Genomic DNA, 27,586 nt, shown 5'->3' with positions numbered 1-27,586 from the left:
GAAACCTGTGGTCCCATTTCTCTGTTTCTGTCCCAAATGTCTCTAGCTGTCTCCCTTGGTAGATGATGGGCTTAGGTTAAAATGAAGAGTTGATCAGAACTTTATCTTCCAAGCACTCCTTTTCCTTACTGCTTAGGGATCTTTCCCGAGGGTCCTGAATCTGCCTCAAAGAGCAACACTCAAGTAACTCCAGCACTGCGGGTGCGAGGAAGACCACAATTGTACAGAAGAGCAGGGCCCAGACTCTGACCCCTCAGGGCACCAATACCATTTCCCTGAAGACAGACGATGATGCTGTCCATGCAGGGGACAATTCCTTGGGTGATCTTCTCATTAACAGGCCCCTTGATTCTGTAAAACACTTCTATCAACCCAAAACCAGGCCCTCTTTGCCTTAACAGTTTTGGGAGCCTCTATTCACACTCCTGAACTTCATTTTCTATAAATCTGCTTCTTTTCTTCAAGCAGTTAATGTGTTTTGCTTTCCAAATCATTTTCTAGGTCTCAAGGACGTAGTTTTATTAATGCTACTCCAAGTACCACTGAAGTCTGCATCCATTCTGGAATTACAGTCAGACAATATGCATCCAATAGTCCAGACATTATCTTGGCAGACCTTGAAGTTAAACTCTTTTAGATGAGGACATGGCTTTAACGCTTACAGAGTGTATGACACTGGGAAAGTTGCTTAACCTCCCTCCCTCAGTTTGCATATCTGTGAAACTGTGACAATACTATGATCTACCTTATGGATCTTTTTACAATTTAAACAATGTAAAACATTTAGAACGTATCCAACACACAATATATGCTGCTATTAATTTTGTTATAATTATTATATTTAGCGTTAAAATAATCATCATTATCACCACTAGACCAACTTAGCCTAGAGTTATGGGACATAATTTTAAATCTAATCCAAGTATGTTTCGTCTACAAGCAGCATTAGATTCTTGGATGGGTTTTATTCATTGACCGGCTCACAAATTTTAAAATTCTAATGATTTGGTCTTGATCTATGCTAAATTGCTCAGCCTTTAATTATGCTCACCCAAATCTGTCCAATGCATTCCTTCTCACCATTCACTATCGAAATTTTACCCAATGAAAAGGTAAAAAGGGCAAAGCAAAAGCATATGTATGAGGGTGATTTGGAAAATTGATACATCACTTCACCTCTTTGTAAAGTCATCTGCTTTCTCTGGCAAGAGTGTTCAAGTTGTAAGTATTTGATTTTTTTAAACCACATCGTACTTCTTCAAAACACATTCCTTTTCAGCCTTTTCCTCCAAAACTTCCAGTCAGATTAACTGCACCCAGTAAAGTACGGTTAGCTTTCTCTGATATCCTCTCTGTATATACTCAAAAGTTTCCAGTTCCATATAATATTTTTGCTTCATTACCATTCAAAGGTATAATTCCATTGACTCTTAAGATAAAAAAAAAATTTGGAAAAGTACATATTTCTAGAAATGATTGTAGCCACACATATGTAGCCATACATTCTTTAACTGAGGGGTCATAATCTCATATTTCCAGACATAGTGTCTGAACTGTGTACATCCTAATACAACACCAATGGTATCTGAATCTTCTCAGTAGAAGTAGCACAGTGCATGCTGCAGCTGTCCATTTAGTTCCTACAATATTCCAAATGATAGAAAATTCTATTTGTTTATCCAAATAGTTGACTCAGGAACAGCTGTTCTTTTGTGGATACTATCACGTTTTAATAAATCCATTTCTCTTTTTTTTCTTCAGACTGTTAACATTTTAGTGGTAAATGGCCTTGATAGATATCTTGGTCATTTAAGAGCTAACATTTCTTTATTCATTTATTAAAGCCAATATTAATTTATTTCTTTAATATTCTCCATTGTGCAGTAAGCTTTAAAAGGATTAAAGCCTAGAAAACATAACGAATAAATTATTTCTCAGAAAGTCCGCAAATGACCAAATAAAAAGAGTAGTAGAAGCAGCTGTCTCAGTTAGCTTTGTCCAAGACTTCCTTCCAAAACAGATTTCATTGGCTGTATTCATTTATCACCACCAATAATAGGACATGTGGACATTATATAACTCCTGATATATATTGAAGACATATCCCATCCGTAATACTTTTGCTGAAAATAAAAAAAGTGAATCTAATCAATAGAAGACTTCAAATAAACCCAAATTAAGGGATATTCCCCAAAATAACTGGCCAGTACACTTCAAAAGTTTCAAGATCATGAAAGACAAACAAAATTTTAAAAAGTTGTCACAGTTTGATAAATAGTAAGGACACAATAACTGACTGTAATATACTATCTTGGATTTTATCCTGGAATGTAAAAAGGGCACCACTGGAAAAATCAGTGAAATCTGAAGGAGATTGCAAATTACTTAACTAATAACAGTATAATTAGTATTTTATTAGTATTAGTATTATATTAACTAATAACAGTGTACCAGTTAATTTTCTGGTATTGGTACGCACACCATAGTTATGCTTGATGCTGACATTAGAAGAAGCTAGAGGAAGAGTATATGGAAACAATCTTTACTATATGATTTAAATTTTAAGTTTAAAAGCATTTCAAAATTAAAATATATAAATAAAAATAAGAAAAATATGGATTCTAATTAAGTAATTTCACAAGAGTCATCATATTTTCCACCTTTCCCTATTTGTGTTTCTTACGTCTGTTAAAGACAAACTTGGCTCTCTTTATGTAGAGTATATTTATTTATACGCTCAATCCTATAATGTATATAAGGCATCTTACAAATTGATTGTGTATTCATCTGAGAATGTGAAGTCTAGGAATTAGAGTTTCCTATTTGTTAAGAGCTTGGTTTCTCTTTAAACTGAGGGCATAGAGTTCAAATTCTCAACTTCAAAATTACTTATTTTTGTACATATCTCCATTCTCTTTCAATGTGGCTATTATATTCATCTAAATTCAGTTTAGAAGACATCTCTGTTTATGGTGTCACAAAGAGTTTATTAAAGCCTCAGCAAAAATAAACAACAAACCCAAATATAAGTATAAAGCTAAAAATTATCAATACTATTTCAGCACTCTGGAAAATGGCAAAGCTTAAAAAAATTTTTAAATGTATATCTTTATAAGAAAGTGTAGTGCTTTGGGTAAGGACAGGAAATGTCTGAGACCTTTTGCCTTGAACAGCTTCCTTTCACTCCAGCTTAGTCAACGTGAATTGCAGAACTGGAGTTTTTCCAACATGAGGATGGCTGCCGAAACCAGCAGCTTGCCATCAAAGAGAGTGGACAAGTGTGGAACAAGATCCTTTAGTGTTTCCGGCTAACTGCGATGAACTATGCAGGAAATGGACTGAGCAAGCCCACAGCTTTGTTAGTTTAAGGTGAGGGCCCTGGTTGGGGCCAGTGGGACCCCAGCTGAAAGTTACTGGTCCATTTCTGGTGTAAGAGAGTTATAGAATTGCTGAGATAATCTCTGCACACATTCCTGGTGACTTAAAAGCTGCAAATATGAATAACAAAGATTGAAGGAGGCACAGTGGTAAGTAAATGCAGAGGGAGGTAAGAACTGATTGCATCTTGCATGCACTTTTCAGGCCACACACAGATGCATTGGCAGAAGGTAGATTTGAGTTCCAGATATTTGAGCAAAACTTCTGCCCAAATCATCGGTGACTGCTAAGCAAACACATAGGCAGCTTTTATAAATCCAAGTTAATATTACAAATAAGAATGAAAAATTAACAGAGATATCAGTGATCAAACATCACGGTGGGGGGTGGGGGAGCTAGCAGTAGATTCTTCAGTGTAGGTCCAGGCAAGTTATTAAAATAAATTTAACAATGCTCAGGACAATAAAATAGAATCCAGAAACACATGATCTAGAATGTGCAGTTTTAAATTAAAAACAAACGTTCAAAGAAAAAGAGAAGTGTGATCAATATTGAGAGAATAAAACAAAAGAGAAAAAGTACCTGAAAAAATATTTGAAGAAATGACTGCAACAACTTTTCAAAAGTAATGAAATGCATTAATGTGCAGATTAAAGAAATTCAGTAATACCTGCTAGAATAAACACTATGAGATTCATAACTAAACACATTATAGTTAAAATGTTGAAAGACAAAGAGGAAAACTTAATGCATCAAGAAAAAAACTGACTCAATCTAAAAACTCATGGAAAAAATAATAAAACCATTGACTAATGTTTTATTATAACCCAGGGAGTATAGAAGATAATTAAATTCTAGGGGAAAAAACGGCAGCCAAGAATTCTATTTCCAGTGAAAATATCCTTCAACAATAAAAGAAAAGGCCAGGCGTGGTGGCTCACGCCTGTAATCCCAGCACTTTGGGAGGCCAAGGTGGGCGGATCATGAGGTCAGGAGTTCGAGACCAGCCTGATCAACATGGTAAAACCCAGTCTCTACTAAACATACAAAAATTAGCTGGGCATGGTGGTGTGTGCCTGTAATCCCAGCTACTTAGGAGGCTGCAGCAGGAGAATTGCTTGTACTTGAGAGGTGGAGGTTGCAGTAAGCAGAGATGGTGGCATTGCACTCTGGCCTGGGTAAAAGAGTGAGACTCTATCTCAAAAAGAAAAGAAAAAAAAGAAAGAAAAGAAAACTAAAAATAAACAGCAGATATTTCTTAGAAGATATTCAAGAGGAAATTCTTCACAACTTCAGGAAATAAAAGCAGTCAGCAATTCAAGCCCAGAAGCAGGATAGAAGCCACCCCCTACAAAAAAAAAAAAAAAAAAAAAAAGCAGCAAGAAAGAAGTTAGACAACAAACAAAAATGAAAGCAAACCAAAAAATGCTCTTCCTTCAATTCATGTGAATTTCCAGCCCAGAAAAACCCAATCTATTGTGATAGACACCAGAATGTTAGAATGCCAATTACCTTGATCGGGATAGAAGGGGAAATAACTAAGATGGTGCGTGAGGGAAGCATCAGGAGAATTTGGAAATTTCTAGGGTTTCATCTGGAGAGTGAATATATATAAACTTTAGTCAGTTGCACTTTTAAGTTTGATGAGTTTTACTCTATGTGTTTTATCTCCATTAAAGAAAAAAAGACAGAAACCAGACTCTTAAATTAACGTTAAAAAGAATAATCAAATATTAATAAAACTCAACCTATTGAAGAAAAGTGTAAAATGTGTCTGAGAAAGTAAGAAAAAATAAAAATCTATTAGAGAAAATGAAAGGAAACATTTAAACATGTCATTTCTGCCACTCAGGAGATATCAGCTTTATTATGGTCCTTTATTATTTATTATTATTTATTATTTATTTATTATATTATATTTATTATTGTGTATTATTATGGTCTTTATTATGGTCCTTCAAATGCAGAAGATATTTTATGTCACTTTGCTCATAACAGAGCCCCTCCGCACTCCCCTTGGCTCTTTCCACCCCAATGCACCCACCAGGCAATTTGCATACTGTCCCCTAGGGAGGACCTTCCCTTGTGAGTCTGAGATAAAAGCTGAGCTCTAGCCTTGCCTGGACTAATCAGGACTCCTCAGTTCACCTTCTCACAATGAGGCTCCCTGCTCAGCTCCTGGGGCTGTTGATGCTCTGGGTCCCTGGTAAGGACAGAAGGGAGACGGGGAGGAGAATGGAGTGGGAGGGTGAGCTCTTGGGGCCCTGCTGCCTTTCATGCGTGTTCTGTCCACGTGTTAGATGTGTCTTGTCCTCCAGGATGGGGCATATGATGTTTAAATTTGTGACAGTGAGAAAGATTCTAGAAGGAGCAAGGGCCTGCGATCTGAAGAAGACTCTGACACAGAAAGAGGTGGATGGTGTGAGAGGATTCAACTGACTCCCTTTTGCCTCAAAAATCTTGATTCTTTGTGGAAATTGGATGTTTTTGGGATACAAACCAAAAATGCACTCACAAAAATAATGATTGATCATGAAAAATGTAACAGAAAACAAATAATGCAAATGCCTCTTAACGTTTGCTTATAAACTTGCACTTCTCTCCCATTACTTCAGGATCCAGTGGGGACGTTGTGATGACCCAGACTCCACTCTCCTTGCCTGTCACTCCTGGAGAGCCGGCCTCCATCTCCTGCAGGTCTAGTCAGAGCCTCCTGCATAGTAATGGAAACACCTATTTGCATTGGTACCTGCAGAAGCCAGGCCAGTCTCCACAGCTCCTGATTTATAAGGTTTCCAACAGAGCCTCTGAGATCCCAGACAGGTTCAGTGGCAGTGGGTCAGGCACAGATTTCACACTGAAAATCAGCAGGGTGGAGGCTGAGGATGTTGGCGTTTATTACTGCATGCAAAGTACAAAAGTTTCCCCACAGTGGTACAGCCCCGAACACAAACCTCCCTGCTGGGTGGCCCAGCTTCCCACATGTGTTGTTTGTCAAGGGAGCAGGCACCATAGAGAGCAAGACAATGGAGAACTCAGGGAGATGAATTTCAGGAAACTGCCCCCATGTGTCCGGGGGCTACACCTCAGGCCAAACCTACAGGAGAATGGTGGAGTCCAAGTGCCCACTGAACAAGCAGACATGATGATGGAGAAAGCTGAATGAAAGGCCATCTAAATCCTCCTAGCCTTTCCTATATCTGTTTTTCAATTAAAACCATTCAGTGTAACAACTTTATAATTAAGGCTGGTTCATGTCAACCTAAAAGTGATATGTTTTTTGGATATTATTTTGGTTGAATAGTTACTGGTTATAGACACAGCTGGGTTTGTTTAGTAACATAAAACTGTTTCTCTTCTTCCCCCCCGCGCCTTCACACTTCTGCATTTTCTTAGCCTATGTCTCTCTCCAGCAAAGGGGCACGGTTTCAGGAATTACCCATGGAAAACCGTGTACATTCCTGGTTTTGGGCTACTAGGCTGACTTTTTAAAATCCACTTAAAAACAAAAGTCATGTGTCCAATGTGTTTGATGAGTCTCAGGCACAGCAGGTTGAAATAAGAGGTGAGGATTTTGCATTACAAATCAAGGGTTTTAAAAATAAATATTCAAGTTTGGAAGAATTAGACAGCATACATGTTTTATGCCATACCCAACAGAATTTTGAAAAAAAAATTAGATAATGCATGGCAAATTTTTGCCTAGTACAAAATAAGAATATTAACATTTTGGGCAGCAGCAGTGAAGGCAAGCATGAAGGACATGTGGCAGAGGTCAACTGTTGGTGAAAACCCAGCTCTGTTGCTCATGTTTGCTGGGGTCCCTATGCTGGTGGAGTTGGAGTTGAGCTACTAACCCAGATGGAAAGTTGTAAGTATTACTTGGAAAGAATCACAGTGTCGAATAGACCCATGCCTGCCCTTCAAGGCTGTGCCCTGATGTCACTGCAAGCTCATAGGGAGGCAGTACTTCTTGAGGGGGCTCTAGGAATTTAGTGACTCAAGGGTTACAGACTTTCCTGTGCAAAATGAGGTTAGGTCATGTCACCTTAGGACCTAAGGTTAGTGAGGTTAGGTCATGTCACCTTACGATCTAAGGACAAGGGCTAAACACAGTCCTGTGCAAAAGTGAGGTTAGGTCATGTCACCTTAGGACCTAAGGTTAAGTCATGTCACACCTTCCTAGTCAACCCAGCAAGACATAGGTGAGCTTCCAAAAATTGATTTCACCTATGTCCTATATCTGGGGATGAAACGAGAGAGAATGATCGTTCAGGAAATACCTTATATCAAAATAGTTAAGATGCTAACCAGGGCTGAGCTATGGCCGGGAAGATCAGTAGGAGATTCATGATAGGAGCCTAAGGCCTATATTTTAGACCTGCATGAAGTATAATCGGTGAAGGATTATAAAGGAAACTCAGGAGAATGTGGGAGCTTTCACTCTACCTTTCTCATCGAGCCTCCAGTGACTCTTCCTAACCCAGACCTCAGCAAATGTCTCAAAATGAAATCCAGCCTGGTGATAGGAACTCAGCTCTTGCCTACTCTGTTAAAGCAGCTCCAAGAACTGCCAAACTTATGTGGATTCTCCTTCCTCATAGAGTCCCTCTGCTTGGGCCAAGTCGGAATCTCCACTCACACTCAAGAGTTGGCAAGTTTCATAAAATAACTCAATGAGAGAAAAACACGCATTGACCTAAAATGGTGCATTTCTCCCATGAAATTTTAGGTAATTTGGTTCATTTTGTCTATAGTACTATGTTGTCATTATAAACATGATTTTTAAAATTTATTATTTGTTTTTCTGCTTTTGTTGAATTGCTTTTGTTTCTCTTCTAAGAACCACTGCCTTATTCCTTTTGCTTTTAAATTTTAAATTAAGTTAAAATGGGAGAATGACAACTTTGTTGTTATTATTAGAAGAAATTTATGTTGAGAACAATCAATAAAATGCACATGACATGATCACGTCTATGTTGAAAATGAAGGAAAACATCTGAAAAAATTATGGTAACTATGTCAGAGTTTACAATACTTGATACTACATATGATTTTATATTCCAGTAATAAATACATAGAACTGTATGCTTTAAATGATACACCACATTTAAAGAGTGCTGTAATAATATTTTTATCAATTGTGGTATTATGTAATGGTAGAAGTAATAAGCATTTGAATTAACAAACAAAAAAATGCTATATTATACCTATATTTTGAGACCTATGGTTGCAGCCTTGGCCCTGTGCACATTTCTAGAGGCAGCAGGCCAATAGTGCTCACAGCAGTGTCTGGCATCCAGTACCTCTTCTATCACTCATGCAAATGGTCTCAGCTAGTCTAGAATTAGGCCGAAGCTGTTGAGTATTGACACTATTGCTCTGAGTCTTGTTTTCAGACTATTTCATAATCTGTTTTTCTATTATTAAATATAAATTTTGAATATATTTGGACAGAATTGGCTTATGCTACCTGCAGTCAAGGAACCTCAAAGACATGTTGGGATAAACATAATAGGACAAATTAAGATATTTTGTTAATGTTATACTGCACTAACAGAAGAGGAGTCAGCCTAAAACATCTCTTATAAAGGATGCTTCCCAGGTGTGCCCTGGCGTCCCAGGTCTACTCAGTGTCAGTGGATGTGGGACAGATTTCTCACCCAGTATCAGTACTCTGATACTTGAGAAAGCTGAAGATGCTGGAACACCCTAGCATGACCCTCTCCCTGATGAGTCACAGCCTTGTATAATCTACTCCCACAGAGAGCAGGCAGAATCTAAAACTCACTTCTAACCAATATAGTACGGCAGGAGTGACGAGATGTATTTCCAATGATTGTATTATATTATATAAGCCTCTGTCCTAGCAGACTGAAGAGAGACACTCTCTGCTTTCCTCGAGCAGCAAACAGCCATGTGTGCATTGCTTATGGGAAAATCTCATGGCAGGGAATTGCCTACAGCCTCTAGGACCTGAGAGCAGCCTTCAGCCAGGATCCAATAAAAAGTTGAAGCCCTAGGTCATAAAGATGCAAGGGAATTAGTTCTGCAACAATCTGAAAGAGCTTTAAAGTGCGTGTGTTCTCAGGTGAGTCTCAGGTGAGAATGCAGTCTACACTGTGGTAAAGTCTTGTGAAACCTTATGGACATTCTTCTACCTGTGACTTGCCAATTATCCCAGCACAATTTGTTGAATAGTGTCCTTTCCCCACTTCATGTTTTTGTTGGCTTTGTCAAAGATTAGTGTTCTATATGTATTTAACTTTATTTATGGGTTCTCCATTCTGTTCCATTGGTTTATGTGTCTATTTTTATAGCGGTACCATGCTCTTTGGGTGACTATGGCCTTGTAGTATAGTTTGAAGTTGGGTAAGGTGATGCCTCCAGATTTGTTCTTTTGGCTTAGTCTTGCCTTGGTTATTTGGGCTTCTTTTTTGATTCCATTTGAATTTTAGGACAGTTTATTTTCTAGTTCTGTGAAGAACTATGGTGGTAGTCCTATGGCAATTGCATTGAATTTATAGATTACTTTTGGCAGTATGGCCATTTTCACAATATTGATTCTACCTATCTATGAGCATGGGACATGTTTCCATTTGTTTGTGTCATCTATGATTTCTTTCAGCAATTTCTTGTAGTTTTCCTTGTAGAGATCTTTCACATCCTTAGGTATTTTCCTAAGTATTTTTCTTTTTTGGAGCTATCATGAAAGGGGTTGAGTTCTTGATTTGACTCTCAGCTTGGTCGCTATTGGTATATAGCAGAGCTACTGATTTGTGTACGTTAATTTTGTACCCTGAAACTTTGCTGAATTCATTTACCAATCCTAGGACCTGTTTGGATCATCTCTCACCTTATACAAAAATCAATTCAAGATGGATTAAAGACTTAAATCTAAGACCTGAAATAATAAAGATTCAAGGAGACAACATTGGAAAAACCCTTCTAGACATCGGCTTGGGTAAAGACTTCATGACCAGAAACCCCAAAGCAAATGCAACAAAAACAAAGATGAATAGATGGGACTTAAACTAAAAAGCTTCTGCACAGCAAAAGAAATAATCAGCAGAGTTAACAGCCAACCCACAGAGGGGGAGAAAATCTTCACGATCTATACAACCAACAAAGGACTAATATCCAGAATCTACAAAGAAATCAAACAAATCAGCGAGAAAAAACAAACAGTCCCATCAACAAGTGGGCTAAGGACAAGAATAGACAATTCTCAAAAGAAGACATACAAATGGTCAACAAACATATGGAAAAAACTCAACAACACTAATTATCAGGGAAATGCATATCAAAACTACAATGCAATACCACTTCACTCCTGCAAGAATGGCCATAATCAGAAAAGCAAAAAGTAATAGATGTTGAGGTGAATGCGGTGAAATGGGAATGCTTTTACACTGTTGGTGGGAAGGTAACTAGTATAAGCACTATGGAAAACAGTGTGGTGATTCCTTAGTGAACTAAAAGTAGACCTATCTGATCCAGCAATCCCCCTACCTGGTATCTACCCAGAGGAAAAGAAGTTATTATACAAAAACGATACTTGCACATGCATGTTTATAGCAGCACAATTTGCAATTGCAAAAATATGAGACCAGCTCAAATGCCATATATATATATACATATATGTATATATACATATATACACATACAATATACATATATATACATACAATATACATATATACCTATATATACATATATACCTATGTACATATATACCTCTGTATATATACATATGTACATATATACCAGTATATATGTGTATGTATACTGTAGAATACTACTCAGCCATAAAAAGGAATGAAATAATGTCATTTGCACAACTTGGATGGAACTGGAGGCTATTATTCTAAGTGAAGTAACTCAGGAATGGAAAACCAAGTGTCATATGTTCTCACTGATACGTGGGAGCTAAGCTATGAGGACACAAAGGTGTAAGAATGATACATTGGATTTTGGGGACTCAGGGGAATGTGAAGGGGCTGGCAAGAGATAAAAGACTATACACTGGGTACAGGGTACATTACTCCAGTTATGAGTGTGACAAAATCTCAGAAATCACCACTAAAGATCTCATTCATATAACCAAACACCCAAACACCAGCTGCTCCCCAAAACTCCATTGAAATAAAAATAAACAGACAAATAAATAAAAGACCTTAAGGACAGAAACAACTAAGCCATGTGCAGACTCCTGACTCAGAAACTGGGAGATTATAAATGGTTGTAGTCTTAAGCTGATAAATTTGTGGTAATTTGTTACAAGACCATGAAAATTAACACACATGTTAAGAGTAAATAATGGACCTAAGAGCAGTGATGTCAGTAGATGGGCTCAGGCTTCTTCCCATTGTGATCTTAGGGTTTGCAGACACAGCAAGAAAGGAAGCAGGTGAGAACTGTTTTATCTCAGTGTCCTAAAGATCATAAAACATGACAAGTGAGAAATAAAATAGGCCTTGGTTTATTTGGGGGAGCAAATTCTAAGTATAGTAGGACACTATGGGATACTTTAAAAATAGAGCATTCTCATGATAGTATTTATTTTTTAAAAGATTGATGATTGTAGTTGGGCTGTGAGGAGCAACGAATACAGTCCACTGGGTAAAGTGAATCCTGGAGAAGTCTTCGGTTAGTGTAGATTGTTGAAACCATAAGAAGATGGTACCCTATTTTGGAAGTAATGACAATGAGCCTCCCGGATGTGAGAAGAGAAGGAAAGAGAGGGATCAGGAGTGACCTGGAGGTTTTTACCATATGCTATTCCATTGTGATTTACTGATGCAAAATGGATTTGGGGCCTTCTAAATTAGGGGTAATATAAGAGGAGTTTGTGAATGTTGCTCATTTCTAGATTGAGAGGACAATAAACATGCAGATTAAGTGGACGTGTTTGCAGGTGAGTAGAGTTTGGGGTATGAGGAAAAAATACATGCAGGTGTTCACCAGTGCTTAGAGGGAAATTTATGGTAAAACAAATGCATATATGCATGTGCATATTGTTATAATTTGGATGTTTGTCCCCTCCAAACCTCAGGCTGAAATGTCCCTTCTGTTGGACGTACGTCCTGAGGGCGATGTTTGTGTTATGCAGGCGGATCTCTCATGAATGGCTTGGAGTCCTTCCCAAGGCAATGAGGGAGTTCTCACTATATTAGGTGACTCTAGAGCTGGTTGTTTTAAAGAGCCTGGCACCTCTTCCTCACTCTCTTGCTCTCTCTCTCACCATGTGACGCTCTTGCTCCCCTTCCTTTTCTGCAATGATTAAAAGCTTCCAGAGGCCCCACCAGAAGCTGAACAGATGCTGGTGCCTTGTTAGTTCAGCTTGCACAACCATGAGCCACATAAACCTCTTTTCTTTATAAATTGCCCAATTTCAGGTATTCCTTTATACTAATTCAAAACAGACTAATACAGGCATGCACATACATATGTATTTGTATATATATACATGAACATGTGTGTGTGTACAACTAAAAGCATAAAATCAATAATCTCAACTTTCACCTTATGAAACTACAGAAACAGAAGTGATTTAAAACAAAAGGTTTAAAACCTAAAGAAAATAAATAATAAAAATTAGAACAAAAATTATAAAATTAAAAACAGAAAAGGAATAGTGAACACGAGGCAAACTAAAAGCTAGTTCTTTGGAAAAAAAAAACTATATTGTTTACCTTCCAAGTGTTTGGAAATTGTCTGATTATATTTTCAAGATTGACTTCTAGTTTGATTTCTCTGCAGTCAAAGTACACACTTATTATAATTTTAATTATTTTAAATGTGTTGAAGTGTTTTGTGGGCAGGAATCAGCCTATCTTGGTACATGTTCTGTGGGCAATTGGAAAAATTTGAATTCCGCTATTGTTGTTTGGAGTGTTCTATAATTGTCTGTTTGATCCTGTGGGTTGACAGTGTTGTTGAATGTGTCTTTATCCTCACCAATTTCTGTCTAGTTGTCCTATCAGTTGTTGAGAAGAAGGATTGAAGTCTCCAAGTATAATTTTTGTTTATTTGTTTGTTTGTTTTTGCCACATGCTCTTTGTTGTTCTGTTGTTTGGTGTATACACATTTAAAGTTGCTTTGTTTCCTTGTAGAACTCTTTTATCTTCATGTAATATACCTTTCTGTCCCTGGTCATTTTCTTTGGCTCTGTAGTCTATATATCTGATATTGATATTAATGACCTCTGATTTCTTTTTATTAATCTTAGTATGGTATATACTTTTTCTTTCTCTTGTATTCAACTTACTTGTACTGTTATATTTGATGTGAGTGTCTTATAGACAACATATAGTTGGGACTCTTCTTTTAGATTCACCAATCTCTGTCTCTTTTCAAATTTCATAATTTAACTATTTAATTTTATTCTTTATATTTTATATCTGCACTCTGGGGTTTTATTCTGGCTAGTCTTTTCTGTTGATTTGTTTTCTTATTTTTATTTCTAAAATTTCAATTTTTCCTTGGTTACATTTTGTATTTTCTTCCCGATGCTTTCTATTATTTAATATTTTTCAAGCATGTTTGCAATTGTTCCGTGATGCATTTTTATAATGGCTGCTTTAAAATCCTTTCAAGATAATTTTTACACACCTATTATGTAGAGGTTACTATTTACTGATTGACTTTTCCCACTCATGTTGAGATTTTCCGAGTTTGGGGTATGAGGAGTGCTTTTTGATTGATATCTGGACATTTTGGATATTGTGTTATGGTGCCAGCTCGAAATTTTGAAAGTCTAACAAGCTCCCTGTTTATATCACTGCCATGCCTGCTGGACTGCAAAGAGGCAGAGATTTAATCAGATAAACGATTTGCTATTCTACTTCCCGGATTTCAGTCAAATATTTTTAATCAACTGAACTAGGATAAGAGCAGGCAGCAATAATTTTAATGTGGCTATGGTTACCGTGAAAACAGTGATTTGTAGTTTCCAGATCTACAAACAAAAATGAGCACACATGAAAGATGTGGCTGAGGGAAGTATATCATAGAACACACAACTGAAAAAAAAAAAGTAGCATGCATTTATTGAGCCCTGGAGTCTCCTGCTTATAAATAAGCACTCCTTCTGGCAGAGCTGGAGCTGTGACTTGGCCACCCATTAGTACTGGATTTACTTAAAGATGTTTTCCCTTTCTTACTTCCTTTTAATTATTCCCAATTTTACTTTATATTAACATGTGGACAGTCACCGTCTGATTATGACATGTGTTCTTCACTGTCCCTCAGTCCAGATGTACTCCCAGACATTCTCCTTTCACCAAAGAAGTAGCAGAAAACTATCACTACATGTTAGCTTTACTATTTAACTTTGTTAAAATAGGTAATTATTTGGTTGCCTTTTCTGTACTTGCTTGAGGAACCCTGCATTACCATAGCTTTAGGATCTCCTCTAGTGTTCCCAACTAGAAGCATCCGCCCCTGGGTATCAGGACCTGTGGTGAGCAAGGTCTAGAATGGCATGACTGGAAACACGTATCCCCCAACTGTGTTCCTGTGAATGATGATTGGAGAAGTTGCTCCTACTTTTGTCCATTTGCTTCCTGGAACATTCATTCATGTTATCATGGTCATCTGTTCAAAGATTCATCATTGCTTGAAGGAGATCATCTAAAGTTTGCAGAATGTTATACCCACGTGGACATCTTTGGATAATGTATTTGGTAGAACCAATGGATGCCTTACTCAGGTGTCTATAATTTCCCTTTCCCCTCAAAATAAAGACTTCTTATTTGGAAAGACTCCCATATCAGTAAAATGTACACTCTCTGAGGACTGGAATAGCTAATTATCTGTGGGCAGGAAAAGCAAACATAGATCTAGAATACAAAAGAATCCAGGTGAAGACGCATCACAGCCACCTCCGGGGGACAGTGATCTGATATCCCAAATTATCACTCACTTGTTGAAGACACTTGTCTCAACTGCTGAGAAGTCAGATACCCAGAAGTGGCAATAGTAGGATCAGTGCAGGTGGAGATGGGAGTGGTAAGGCATGGCTCATATCATTGTGTAAGTGCATAGTCCCCCCCAGGTCTATATGGCTACTTTGTTTAGGAATCTATTATGCAAATACTGAGGAAGTTAAGAGACAAGGCTGGATACAGTTCATCTGCATAGTGGTAGATGAGTCTTCCAGTATGGATGATTCCTTGGTGTCTTATCTGTATCAATATTCTCTGCTGTATTGACATAATAAATTAAATTCTCCGCCATACTTTTTCCTCACATGAGTGCATCTCCATGCCATTTCTCTAGAGTTTCTTGTCTCTGATTTTCCAAGCTTCTTTTCCAGGACCTTGGCCAAGCAGCTATTCAGGAATCCATGTGTATTCTTGACTCAAGACACTTCTTTATCCACATAATTTGATGAACATGTGCTCTGCTCAAGTACAGGCTAACTCAAGGAATATTTCTGAGCCACCTATGATTGTGGCCATAGTGTGAGCACAGTCCACATTACTTCCACAAATATATGGTGGTAATAAATTCAAGAAGAAGCCTAGCTTGTTCTTATTGTTTTTGTTTGTTTGTTTTGTACTCCCTTGTCTAGCTGATTGGGAAAACCCATGATGTTATAGGAGTGAGCTGATGCAGAGGTGTTAGGGTGAGTGAAGGAAGTGATGCAGGGAACTGGAGCACGTGTCCATGGAAATGAAGCATTCCCTCTGAATCTACTTAAATTCAGTCCCCAAAGTAACATCTCCATCCTAATATTGAGGGGTGCTGAAACTTACCTGACCTTAAAAATTGGTGAGAATAACATTCCCAGTTTATAAGGTCCAGCTTAGTCACACAACTACTTAATTCCTCATAGGCACGTCCATCAGGACCCTGTGACATTATGGAAGTTTCATTTTGAACAGTGAATTTTTTGGGATTTTTGTTTGTTTGCTTGTTTTCTGGGCATTTCATGGTCTTGCTCTAGAACCCTAGAGTCTTCTGCTGTGGCTTTTTTTTTTTTTTTTGAAGCTTGCAAGAGAGTTCACAAAGTGCCCCTATCTAATGCAGATGCATCTGGCACCAAGCAATGTGCTGGATCATTTGGCTCAAGTGACAGAGCCACTTGTATCAAAACCCAAAATCTGCATCAAAACCTTTCCCTCCTCTGAGCCCACTCCAAAGAGATAGCCTTCCAAGTTAGTTTAATAAATGGGGTGATTTAGTTGACCCAAGCATGGAATTTGTTGTGTCAACACTCTAGTGAGGCCTTGCCAACACTGTGCTGCATTCTCAGTGGTAGGAGATGTAAAGTGCAATTATTTGTCCTTGCCTTGAAGAGGATGACTCACACTCCTTTTCTAAAGCCTACATCTTCCCCACTGTGACAGGCTTTTGAAATTTGGGGGATTGCCTTTCACCCTCTAGAGCACATGTTTTCACAAGAAATCCAGAGTCCTTACAATGTCCAGCTCATCATATCTAATCAAGATGATGACATCAATATAGTGTTATATAGTGATACTTTGTGAAGTGTCCACAGGATCAAGGTTTCTTCAGTTCTCATTGTGACAGAGAGCAGGAGAGTTAACATAGCCCTGGGCCGAGACTGAGGATGTGAGCTGCTGTTCACCCCAGATGACTGCAGAGCCTCCCAGAGACTGTGATAGACTCTGCCTTCACTCTGCAGCTGGGCCATGGGTCTGGTCAAGGCCTGTGGGAGCCTCAGCATCGCTCATCTGCAGGTGCCAGCTGAGGGCACCTCTCACATTCACGGAAGGGGCGGTGAGGGCGCTCTTCTGACAACAGTGATGTCTGGGTATTTAAACCTATATAAGGACATGCCCATAATTGCATATATTGTTCTTCTTACATTTGAAGTGATTCTGTATGTTATAAGAGATTCTTTCTCTGGAATGTGGCATGAGAAAAACTGACAAGTAAAGGCAGCAAGATATTGTTGCCATCACAACTCCTTGGGTTTCTGCTGCTCTGGGATCTCGGTAAAAATATTTCCACAAAGCTAGACAGGGATATCATTTCAATCCATAATTTCTTTCACTGGGAACCCTGCACTGTGTGAATTTTGGCTTGCTCTTTAAATCCACATTTTAAATCCATATTCTTTCCTGTTGTCTTACTAGATTAGTGGTGATTCCCATATACATAGAGCTCTGCTGCGCTAATGCTTGCTGTGTGTTTTCAGCCTCCAGGTGTGAGGTTGTGCTGACCTAGTCTCTAGCCTTCCTGTCTGACTCCAGGGGACACAGTCACCATCACCTGCTGGGTGAGTCAGGGCATTAGCAACTATTTACACTGGAATCAGTAGAAAGAAGGTCAGGCCCCAAAGCTTCTCACCAGTTATGCTTCCCAGTCCATGTCGGGGTGCTCGAGGTTCAGTGGTAGTGGATCTGCTACTGAACTTGCTTGTTACTCCTACAGATATGTTTTTCCATGTCCAGTAGATCTTTTTCAACTGTAAAAGTAGTTAAATGTCTTTAGTTAAGGGAAATGCACCATATTTTTTTCCAATAGAGTAGAACAAACATAGTTTTTCATTTAATAAATTTTCACTTAATGTCAGCATTTTCAGGAATAAGTAAAAGCCACCAAGTGAAGATTAGGTGCACATGAGTAAATAAGACAATTTTGGGTCCCAAGTGCTGATATTCAGTAGGGGAAAGAGCCATGAAGGAAGAATAACCACATAATAAAAGTGCATAGAATAATTTCTGTAGCTGACAAATTGTGTAAAAATGAGGAATGGTATGTGGTATCTGGAGGCTGAGGCCATATATTTGTGCTGATCAGGGGAGGCCCCAAGGTCGTACTGAAGATTCATCTGAGTGGTGAGGAGGCAGCCAGGTGACCACAGAAACAGCAAAGACCACGGGATCATTATGGGAAGGGCAGGGACCAGTGTGCATTGAAAAAGTCGACAAGTGCTAAAATAATCAGATGCCTTCTGTGATTTTTATTCCCGTAAAGATAAAATTTACTGTAATATCTTACATCATACACCTTGGTCTGGGTCACACGGTCACACCCATGGCATAGAATGTTCCCTGGTTCAGAAGTTGGAAGCCCAGGTCTTTCCTTTGTTGACAGTTTGCAGGCTCCCCAAAGCCCTTCCCTGCCACTCAAGCCCTTATCACTGGGTCGGTCTCTGCCTTTGAGTTGGGATCACCATAGGCAGGGGCAGCACTGGACACTGGACATGGGGCTCTGGCCCTCTGAGTTCTAGTTCCCTGGTTTCAGCTATGGGGGCTCCACGTGACAGGGTTCATATGTCCCATGGGACAATGGCTCAGATTGACGCCATTGCTCAGGGAGCCCAGCATTCACCTCCCAGTTGATCAGCCAGCAGGACTCTGCTGGGAAGCCTATGGAGAGGGACATCATTAACGGGGGAAGATCTGTGTTTTGTTTCCACCTCAGATTCCATAGGCAACTATGTAGGCCCCAGTCTCCAGCTTCCCAATCAGTGTCTCCAAGAGGGACAGTTTCCATCACCAGCCTGGAAGCATCCAGGGAAGGTTCCAGAGATCCACCCATGTGCTCTGTTTACCTTGGCCATGGTCCACCCCAAATTGATACAGTGGTCCGGGGACACACCTTTGCTTAACAGTTAGAAGCTTGGGTGTCCCAATGACATTACTGGTTATTACTGTCTACAACTGTGCTGTTCCACGTGGGAAACACTAGCAGCGATAGCCACAAATGTGTTAATTAGAAACACTTAAAATTAGAAATGTAGCTTCTCAGTTACATCAGGTACATTTCATGTGCTCAGCAGTCACATATGACTAATGACTAGCCTATTGCACTTCATAAATACAGACATTTTCATCATCTTAGAAAATGACTTTGCTTAGCACAGATGTAAATGACAACATCTGATTACTCACAGTGCTATAGCTGAGAGCACAAACCTCAGCAGTTGTTCTTTTAGAAGATCAGGTGTCCCCGGATGCTTCCTCAGCTCAGAAAGCTACTGTGGTTCTCAGAGCTGCTCTGGAAGTGTTTCTGGGACGGGAGGAATGAGGCTGGGTTGACAGATCCAAACCAGGGGACTTCAGCTTCTCACCCCAGTCCCTGCCATTATGCCCTACAGGGTCCTTTACAGCCCTCTTTTTTCCAAAACCACATCTTTGGCATGTCACATGGATCCCAGAATCTAGCCACCCTAATTGTTTTGTGACAAATATTTTTCCTGCATACCGTTTTTCCTCAACTAGATGACTGGCTTATTGAGAGGAGGAGCCATTTCGTGTTTTCTACAAAATCTGTCCTATTGATGGATGTCATAGGATCAACTGCATGAATACCTATGAAAAGATTTCATCCATAGTCAACACTCATTGGACCCTAGTATCTAAAATCCTGTAAGATGCTATGTTAGAAACTGGCCAATAGATGGCAGACAAACACCATAATAAACAAAAGATAGCAGCCTGCTCTTAGAAGCAATGAGGAAGTAAAAGTGATCATGTCCCCTTATGGACAGGGAGGCCCTAAGGCGTGACTGGCATCTCCTGTGTGACATGGTTCACCTGGGAGGAGCTGCCAGCGTGCTTAGTGATGGGAAAATCCCCTGTGTTCTGAGACTGGAAGCCTCATCTTGCCCCTCCCTACTGCCTTGGCTTTGTCCCCAAAGCCCTCCTCTTACGGACCGAACTATGTTTCACAAATTCCTGTTTGGAATCTCTTACCTCCAATATGGCTGCAGATGGAGAGAAAGCCTGTTAGGAGGTAACTAGGGTTAAAGAGGTGATCAGGGCGGGATCCTGACACCACGAGATTACTGTCCTTATAAAGAGAGACACCATAGAGCTTTCTCCCTCCCCCACCCTCCCTGCGCACCCTGAGGGATGGTCATGTGGGGACATGGCCAGAAGGTAAATCTGCAAATTAAAGAGAGAGTCCTCACCAGCAAGAAAACCTTTCTGGACCTTGAGCTTTGCCTTTCCAGGCTCCTAAACTGTTAGAAATACATTTCTGTGGTTTAAGCCATCCAGCCACATCCCCACATCTGCAGGGATTTTGGTGTCACAATCCCTGCAGACACTCCACCCTACCTACCCTCCCTGAGCAGGAGCAGTATCAGGAAGCCCTCGTGGACATGGGGCCCGCCTTTGCTCCTCTTCCTGCTGCTGTTCTGACTCTCTGGTGAGGAGGAAGGACTCCGGCTTCATCCTCAGTTCGTTTGCATTAAGCAGAAAGATTTACTTGTTTTCAGCCTGTTTTGCTTTCCGATTGAAACTTAATCAAATTGAATGAACTACTCCTTTGGTATTAATATTTGGGAATGTTCATGTTTGTTCCCCACTTAGATGCCAGTGGCAACATTGTGTGGACCCTGTATCCAGCCCCTATCCCGGGGTCCCAAGTGAGAGGGTCACTGTCACCAGCAGGGCTGACCAGAGTATGAACAGCATCCTAGCCCAGTTCCAACAGAACCCAGGCCTGGCTCTGAGCTCCTGCCATCCCCTGGACACCATGCCTGCCCTGGTTAAGGGCCATGGGCTTGGACAGATGTTATTCTGACTATCAGCATCCAAGCTGCCTTCAGGGGCACATGCCCCCTCCTCCTGTCATTACTGGTGCACAAACCTCGCCCCAGCTCCTGCTCTGCCTGGGGTGCTGCTGAAGATCTGGGGCCTTCTCAGTGGAGCAGAATGGGAGGCAGCTCTGAAATCTTAAACCCCCTTCTCTTCCCACTAGCTTCCCACCTTCCATATGGGCACCTCCTGAGCATCTGATGAGCATCACAGAGTAGAGAATGTCAATGTGTTTTCTCCCACATCCTGCTCTGAATTTATGAGGCCAATTTATCCTCACCTCACATATGAGCTGCCCTTGTCTTCAGGGATGAGATCCTTGTTTCTCTCACATCCTGTCACAGTGTGGACACCCTAGTTTTGACTTCACTCCATGAACTCTTTTGGAAATATGGTCAACAAGTTGTCGTCCTTGAATAACACATAATAAAAATAACAAATATTCAGAAGGTTTTGCATAGGGGAGAAATAGTCCATTGTGAACAGAGTTCCAGCAGCTGTGTGTGCCATAGAAGCTGGGCAGAGAGATCCCATATGGCTCCAGTTAGAGGGGAGGCTGCCAACGAGCCGTGGAGTGCTTTTGTCTCATGACCACGCCTGTAAGCCTTTCTTAGAAGCCATGTGTAGCCTAATTCTATAAGCCACACGTGCTGCTCTGTCCTACAGGGACCCCCAGGGGACAAAATGTCCACGCTGAGCTCTGGGCACAAAACATCTTTCTACCAGGAGCCGAGGCCCACTCCCTGCCTCCTCAGCACCTGCTGTTTTGTGTTCCCCAGACCCTTAGCAATCTTAGCAATCCTCAGCAATCCTCAGCATCCTTAGCAATCTATGAGTCAGGGCTTGACCCAGAAAGGAAATGAAGTGACCCCCAAGCCTCCAGACCATTGGACTGTGTAGTGGGGAAGGGGCCATGGGGTGGGGCACTATTGCTGGATTTTCTTGTTCATGCTCAGTTTACCAAAGTTTAAAACCATGCCTTGTAACAACAATTAATATTATATTTATATATATGAAAAGTGCATATTATGCCTTATAACAATTAATATTGTATTTATTTACATGAAAAGTGCATATTATATGTATTACATATGCATAGTATATATAAATGTATTAATGCAAATTACATCTGAAATAGCATAGAAATATATTTAATTTGTAAAGTGTGTTACAATTACATATATTCATATACAAATAATTTATGTTTATTTATTTAGCATGTGCTTCTTTTTCTTCTAACTATAACAGAGTCTGGCTGAGTAAAGACTCTGGAGACATTTGATGACCCTCCCTCTTTGGCACTAGCAGGTTCCTGGCCACTCAGGACCAGTGAGGACAGAACTGAGGAAAGTCGACCTAGGATCCCAGGCCCTGCCCCATGGCTTTGGTCTCTCAGACTTTTACCCTGGCTGAAGGGTTCCTGAAGGATTTGTTCACTATCTTGAACTGGGTTCACCAGCAAGAAGGAACTATGTGCAGGCAGCCTATTTACACTGGGAGGGAAGGAGGAAAGTGAAGCAGGAAATAGAAGATGGATGGCAGAGATTGCATTTGGAGGGTTTACAAAGAAAAGCTTCCAGACAATTAGTGCTGGATTCTGAGGAGAGTAGCTGGGTCTAGATTTCCAGCATGGAGGAGGCCAGAGCAAGTCCTAGGAAAGGCTCTAGTGTGGGAAGAAAGGACTTAAAACTCAGACCTGTGGCCACAGTCTTAGGAATCCAAGAGTGGACACTAACATAAATGGGCTCGGGGAAAACCCAGACTAAAGGTGTTATAGGCAACTGTAATCTTATCTTTCAAATGCTACACATAAATATTGGTGGGAGATTTTATGGTGAAAATAATGCAGAAGGAGCCCCACTGCCTACAGTGAGGCACCTGTTAGTTGTAGAATAACTATTGAAGAATCTGATTTTAAATAACATCTGGCTAGTAACATATTACATAGCCTCTTAATTCTATGATATGATATATATGTATTTGTATCACACACACACATTTCAAAGCGAATCATCAGCTGTACACAGTGCTCCATTGCACAGTTGAAAAGTGCATATATGTATTATATATGCATAGTATATATAAATGTATATAAATTATCAGAGCTCGTCGGTGGTTTGCCCAAAGTCATATGGTCAGCATGGTCTGGGCTGGCATTTAAATCTACATCTATCTGTCCTTTGTGTGTTCCTTCCATGTGACCACTTTCATCTCACAGAAGAGCCCACGGCCTGTAAAAAGGGAGAAGAAACCATAATGAGAGTGTGGAATCCATAGCCCCCTGCTGCCTCTGACTCATGCTGTGCTCACCTCAATCTTAAATTAGCTTTATCTGCAGTTTTCTAATCAAAACACAAGTATCTCTCAGCCTCTACAAACTGCAAATGACTTTATTTTACATTTCAGAGCTGGGACACATCTTGATTCCCTTGACCTCCAAAATGCCTCTTTCTTTTCCAATCTCTCTGACTCAATTCTTCCCTCTCAGACTGTGTCATGCAAATTTAATTTGCCCTCTGAATATGAAAATGAATAACCCCTGCCTTTCTCATCTACTGTGAGAGCTGACCCCTAGGCTCTCAGATACACATAGTGTACAAGAGCTAATCAAGGGATTTGACCCCAGAGATTTTCTATCGTAGAAGAATTCTGATGCTACCTCCCATTACAATATAGCGTTCTCCAACTTTTGTCAAAATTGACAACAAAAGATAGCAACGTGGAAATATTTTGGAGATCAGAGGACAGCCATGCACTCAGAAAGATAGAAGCCATCTCTTCCTCTTGCCTTAGTTTTCTATTGCTGATGAAACAAATTACTATAACAATACTGGATTGATACAACACAAATTTATGATCCTATAGCTCTAAAGGTCAGAAGTCTCACTGAGCTAAAATTAAGGAGTCAGTAGGGCTCCATTCCTTCTGGAGATTCCAAAGGAAGAAAATCTGATTTTCTGCTTTTCATCTTCAAGATGCCCCAACATTGTCTGTTCTATAGCCTCATCCCCCGTTACTCATGCATCCCTTTCCATAGTCCCAGCTGCTGTCTCGCTGTGGCCCTCCTCCCTCCCTATTATAGGATCTTGTGATTCTGCTCTCTCACCCAGATAATCCAGGATCCTCTCCTGTCCTCAAAATCCTTAATCTAATCGCATTTGCTAAGTTTCTTTCAACACACAAGGTAACATTCATAGGTTTCAGATATGAGGATGTGAATGTCTTTGGGGTGTGGTAATATTTATTGTGTTAACACTTATGATTTTCCACAACTGTTCTCAAAGTAAAATAAAAAAATCACAAGGCTGATTGATGAGGTCAGAGAGCTGGAAAAAAATTGAGACTTGGGAACCCTCTGACCTATTTATTCCACTGCCTCCAGTGTGGAATTCATGGTATGTAGCGTTGTGGAATTTTTGTATTGTTTTGTTTCTTGAGACAGGATCTCACTCTGTGGACCAGGCTAGAGTGCATTAGTGCAATCACGGCTCACTGCAGACTCAACCTCCTGAGCTCAAGCAATCTTCCCACCTCAGCTTCCTGATAAATGGAACTGCAGGAATTAGCCACCAAGCCTGGCTAATTTTTGTATTTCTCATAGAGATGGAGTTTTGCTACCAAGTTGCCAAGGCTGGTCTCGAACTTCTGGGCTCAAGCAATCAGCCCATCTAAGCCTCTCAAAATGCTGAGCTTACAGGTATGAACCACCACACCTGGCTGTGTGTAGCTATTTTTAAAGGCTCCTTTTGTTTTGTGAGTCAAAAGAAATCAACTGCATAAATCAAATCCAAGAGAGATTGGTAAAGGAAAATTAAGTGCTTGCTGGATTTTCTTGTGCACCAAGAAAGGAAAAGTGATAAGAATTTAGAGCAGAGATACCTTCTTCTAAGAGTAGGGATTTGTTCCATCTTGAACTGGGTTCACCAGCAAGAAGAAACTATGTGCATGCAGCCTATTTACACTGGGAGGGAAGGAGGAAAGTGTAGCAGGAAATAGAAGATGGGTGGCAAAAGTCTCCCCCAAAAGCCACCTAACTCTTAGGATGACTGAAGCTCTATCCCATGTGGAAACATAGGGACAATGCCTCTGTGCTATTCCATCTGAGGGGAGAGAGCCGGGGTATGTATACTCCTACTCCTGTTATCATCTACTGATGTTGTCTCTCTTAGTCTGTTGTGTCTTGGTATAACAGAATGCCTGAAACTGTAATTGATAAAAAGCAGACAATTATTCTCTCACATTTCTAGAGGATGGGAAGTCTAAGATCAAGGAACTGGTGGATTAGGATTTGGTTTATCTACTTTCAAGATGGCACTATGAATCCTGAGTCCCCCAGAAGGGAGGAAGTCCATGTCCTAGCATGACAGAAGAGCAGAAAAGAGAGAGAGAGAAAGCCTACTCCCACAAATGGGAAAGGGCAGGGACTCACTCTCAGGATTCTACAACCCCCACACCCCAAGCATGGAAAGAATAGAAAACCTTGAGTCTCTTCAAAGGAAATTCCAAGCACCTACCCAGCCTTAAGAAGTAAGTAAGTAACATGATAAGCAAGGAAGTAATAAAAGCCTAAAACAATAGCCAAATAAGCTGGTCTCACGGGATGGTGGGTTCCCCTACAGAAACTGAAGATGACATTTTAATATGTGTCTCTGAGGTGTTTTTGAGAGAACAAGACCCCCTCCAAATGAATCTGCCAGCACATAGACCTCACAAAATGGGGAACTGGGGACTGAGTTCTGACCATGTTTCTTTGCTCTAAATATCTTACAGAGGGACCTGGCAAAAGTCATATCCATAAACCTGAGCTAATGTTCTCTTCTGCTGAACGCAAATGTTTAAACAAAGCTTTTCTTCCTTAACCAATTGCAAATTAGAAATCTCGCAATCTACTCTTGATCTGTAAGCCCCTATTTCAAGATATCCTGCCCTTTTAGGCCAAAACCAATATGTGACCTCCATGTATTAATTTTCAATTTGACCTGTAACTTCTGCTTTCCTGAAATTTACTCCTGCCTTAAAAAACCCTTACCTGCAAGCCATCAGTGATGCCACGATTTGAGTGTTAACTGCCTGATTCTCTTTACCTGACGCCCTACAAACAAACAACAAACAAACAAACGAACCCTTACTTTCTCCTGCTGCAAACTCGGTGTGAATATCTGATCTGATTGAGCTGAGTGAGTGGACTCCAGTTCAGTTCCATAGCACAAGCGCTGTTTATAGTGGCATTTATCCATTCATGAGGGCAGAGCTCTCATGACTTCAACGCTTCCCATTATGCCCCACCTCCCAATTCTGTTGCATTGAGATGAAGTTAACAACAGATGGGTTTTGAGGGACACAGTAAAACCATAACACTGTCCAAAGAGAGGCTCATTCGAGCCCCTGTGGTCTGCTATGCATGCAGGCAGAGCTGCCTTCTCCAGCTTCAGAAAGAGCAGTGAGGGGCATAGATGGCCATTGGAAGTCAGCAGCGTTACAGTGAAAGGGAAAGGCATAGCGTGTAGACAGGGATTGCAATCTTGTTACATTTTCTATTTAATTTCCTTTCCCAAAAGAGAATAATTTCACACTAACAGAAATGTAAGTACAGCACAAAGTGCTTTCTTCCATTTGGGTGCATATTGGATTTTTTAAAAAATAATCTCCATACACAAATAAAATACATTACTCCATCTAGTCCTCAGGAATATTTCAAATTTTGACAATTAACTCAAAAAAGTTCTTTGTAACAAAACAGCCCCCAGGAAGAAACACTTATTTACAGACAAATCTGTGCTGCCCTGGTCTGACCTGGGACACTGGGGGCACTGCCCCTGTGCTGAGTTACTGAGATGAGCCAGCCCTGCAGCTGTGCCCAGCCTGCCCTATCCCCTGCTGATTTGCATGTTCCCAGAGCACAGCCCCCTGCCCTGAAGTCTTCTTAATAGGCTGGTCACACCCTGTGCAGGAGTCAGTCACAGTCAGGACACAGCATGGACATGAAGGTCCCTGCTCAGCTCCTGGGGCTCCTGCTGCTCTGGCTCCCAGGTAAGGAAGGAGAACACTAGGAATGTACTCAGCCAGTGTGCTCAGCACAGCCTGGCTCTTGATGGGAGCCTTCCCATAATATGACTAATAGTATGAATATTTGTGTTTATGTTTCCAATGTCAGGTATCAGATGTGCCATCCAGATGACGCAGTCTCCATCCTCCCTCTCTGCATCTGTAGGAGACAGAGTCACCATCACTTGCCGGGCAAGTCAGGGCATTAGCAACTATTTAAATTGGTATCAGCAGAAACCAGGGAAAGCCCCTAAGCTCCTGATCTATAGGGCATCCAGTTTGGAAACAGGGGTCCCATCAAGGTTCAGTGGAAGTGGATCTGGGACAGATTTTGCTCTCACCATCAGCAGCCTGCAGCCTGAAGATATTGCAACATATTACTGTCTACAGTATGATAATCTCCCTCCCACAGTGTTACAAGTCATAACATAAATCACCCAGGGGATCAGATGTGTGAAGCTCAGCTGTCCCAGATGCCCCTTCTGATGCCTCTGCCTGCTGAGAGTGTTTCTCAAATTGCAGTCACACTTTGAATGTCACTGGGGAGTTTTTGTAAAAGGGCCATGAAGGCTCACTTCATCGTAGCTGTCTTTCCTTGTCCTAATCCCCAGTATCATAGACAGGGCAATGCCTCTCCT

The 27,586-nt window shown here is 40.5% G+C and overlaps 2 gene segments (V, D, J or C); both read left to right on the top strand.

The window, feature by feature from the left end:
- Positions 1 to 5,535: 5,535 nt before the first annotated feature.
- LOC100583480 lies at positions 5,536 to 15,507 on the top strand (the record flags this gene model as incomplete). The annotated part of the segment is given in 3 exon segments: positions 5,536 to 5,584; positions 5,994 to 6,312; positions 15,483 to 15,507. Coding segments are annotated over 3 exon segments (393 nt in total), but the record flags the coding sequence as incomplete, so codon positions are not given.
- An 11,368-nt stretch (positions 15,508 to 26,875) lies between these two features.
- Positions 26,876 to 27,380, top strand: LOC100583150. The segment is given in 2 exon segments: positions 26,876 to 26,933; positions 27,058 to 27,380. Coding segments are annotated over 2 exon segments (378 nt in total).
- Positions 27,381 to 27,586: the final 206 nt, after the last annotated feature.

This window comes from Nomascus leucogenys, unplaced genomic scaffold (assembly GCF_006542625.1).
Source record: "Nomascus leucogenys isolate Asia unplaced genomic scaffold, Asia_NLE_v1 Super-Scaffold_526, whole genome shotgun sequence".
In the NCBI taxonomy this organism is placed as follows: Eukaryota; Metazoa; Chordata; class Mammalia; order Primates; family Hylobatidae; genus Nomascus; species Nomascus leucogenys.
This window is presented reverse-complemented; position numbering and strand designations above follow the sequence as displayed.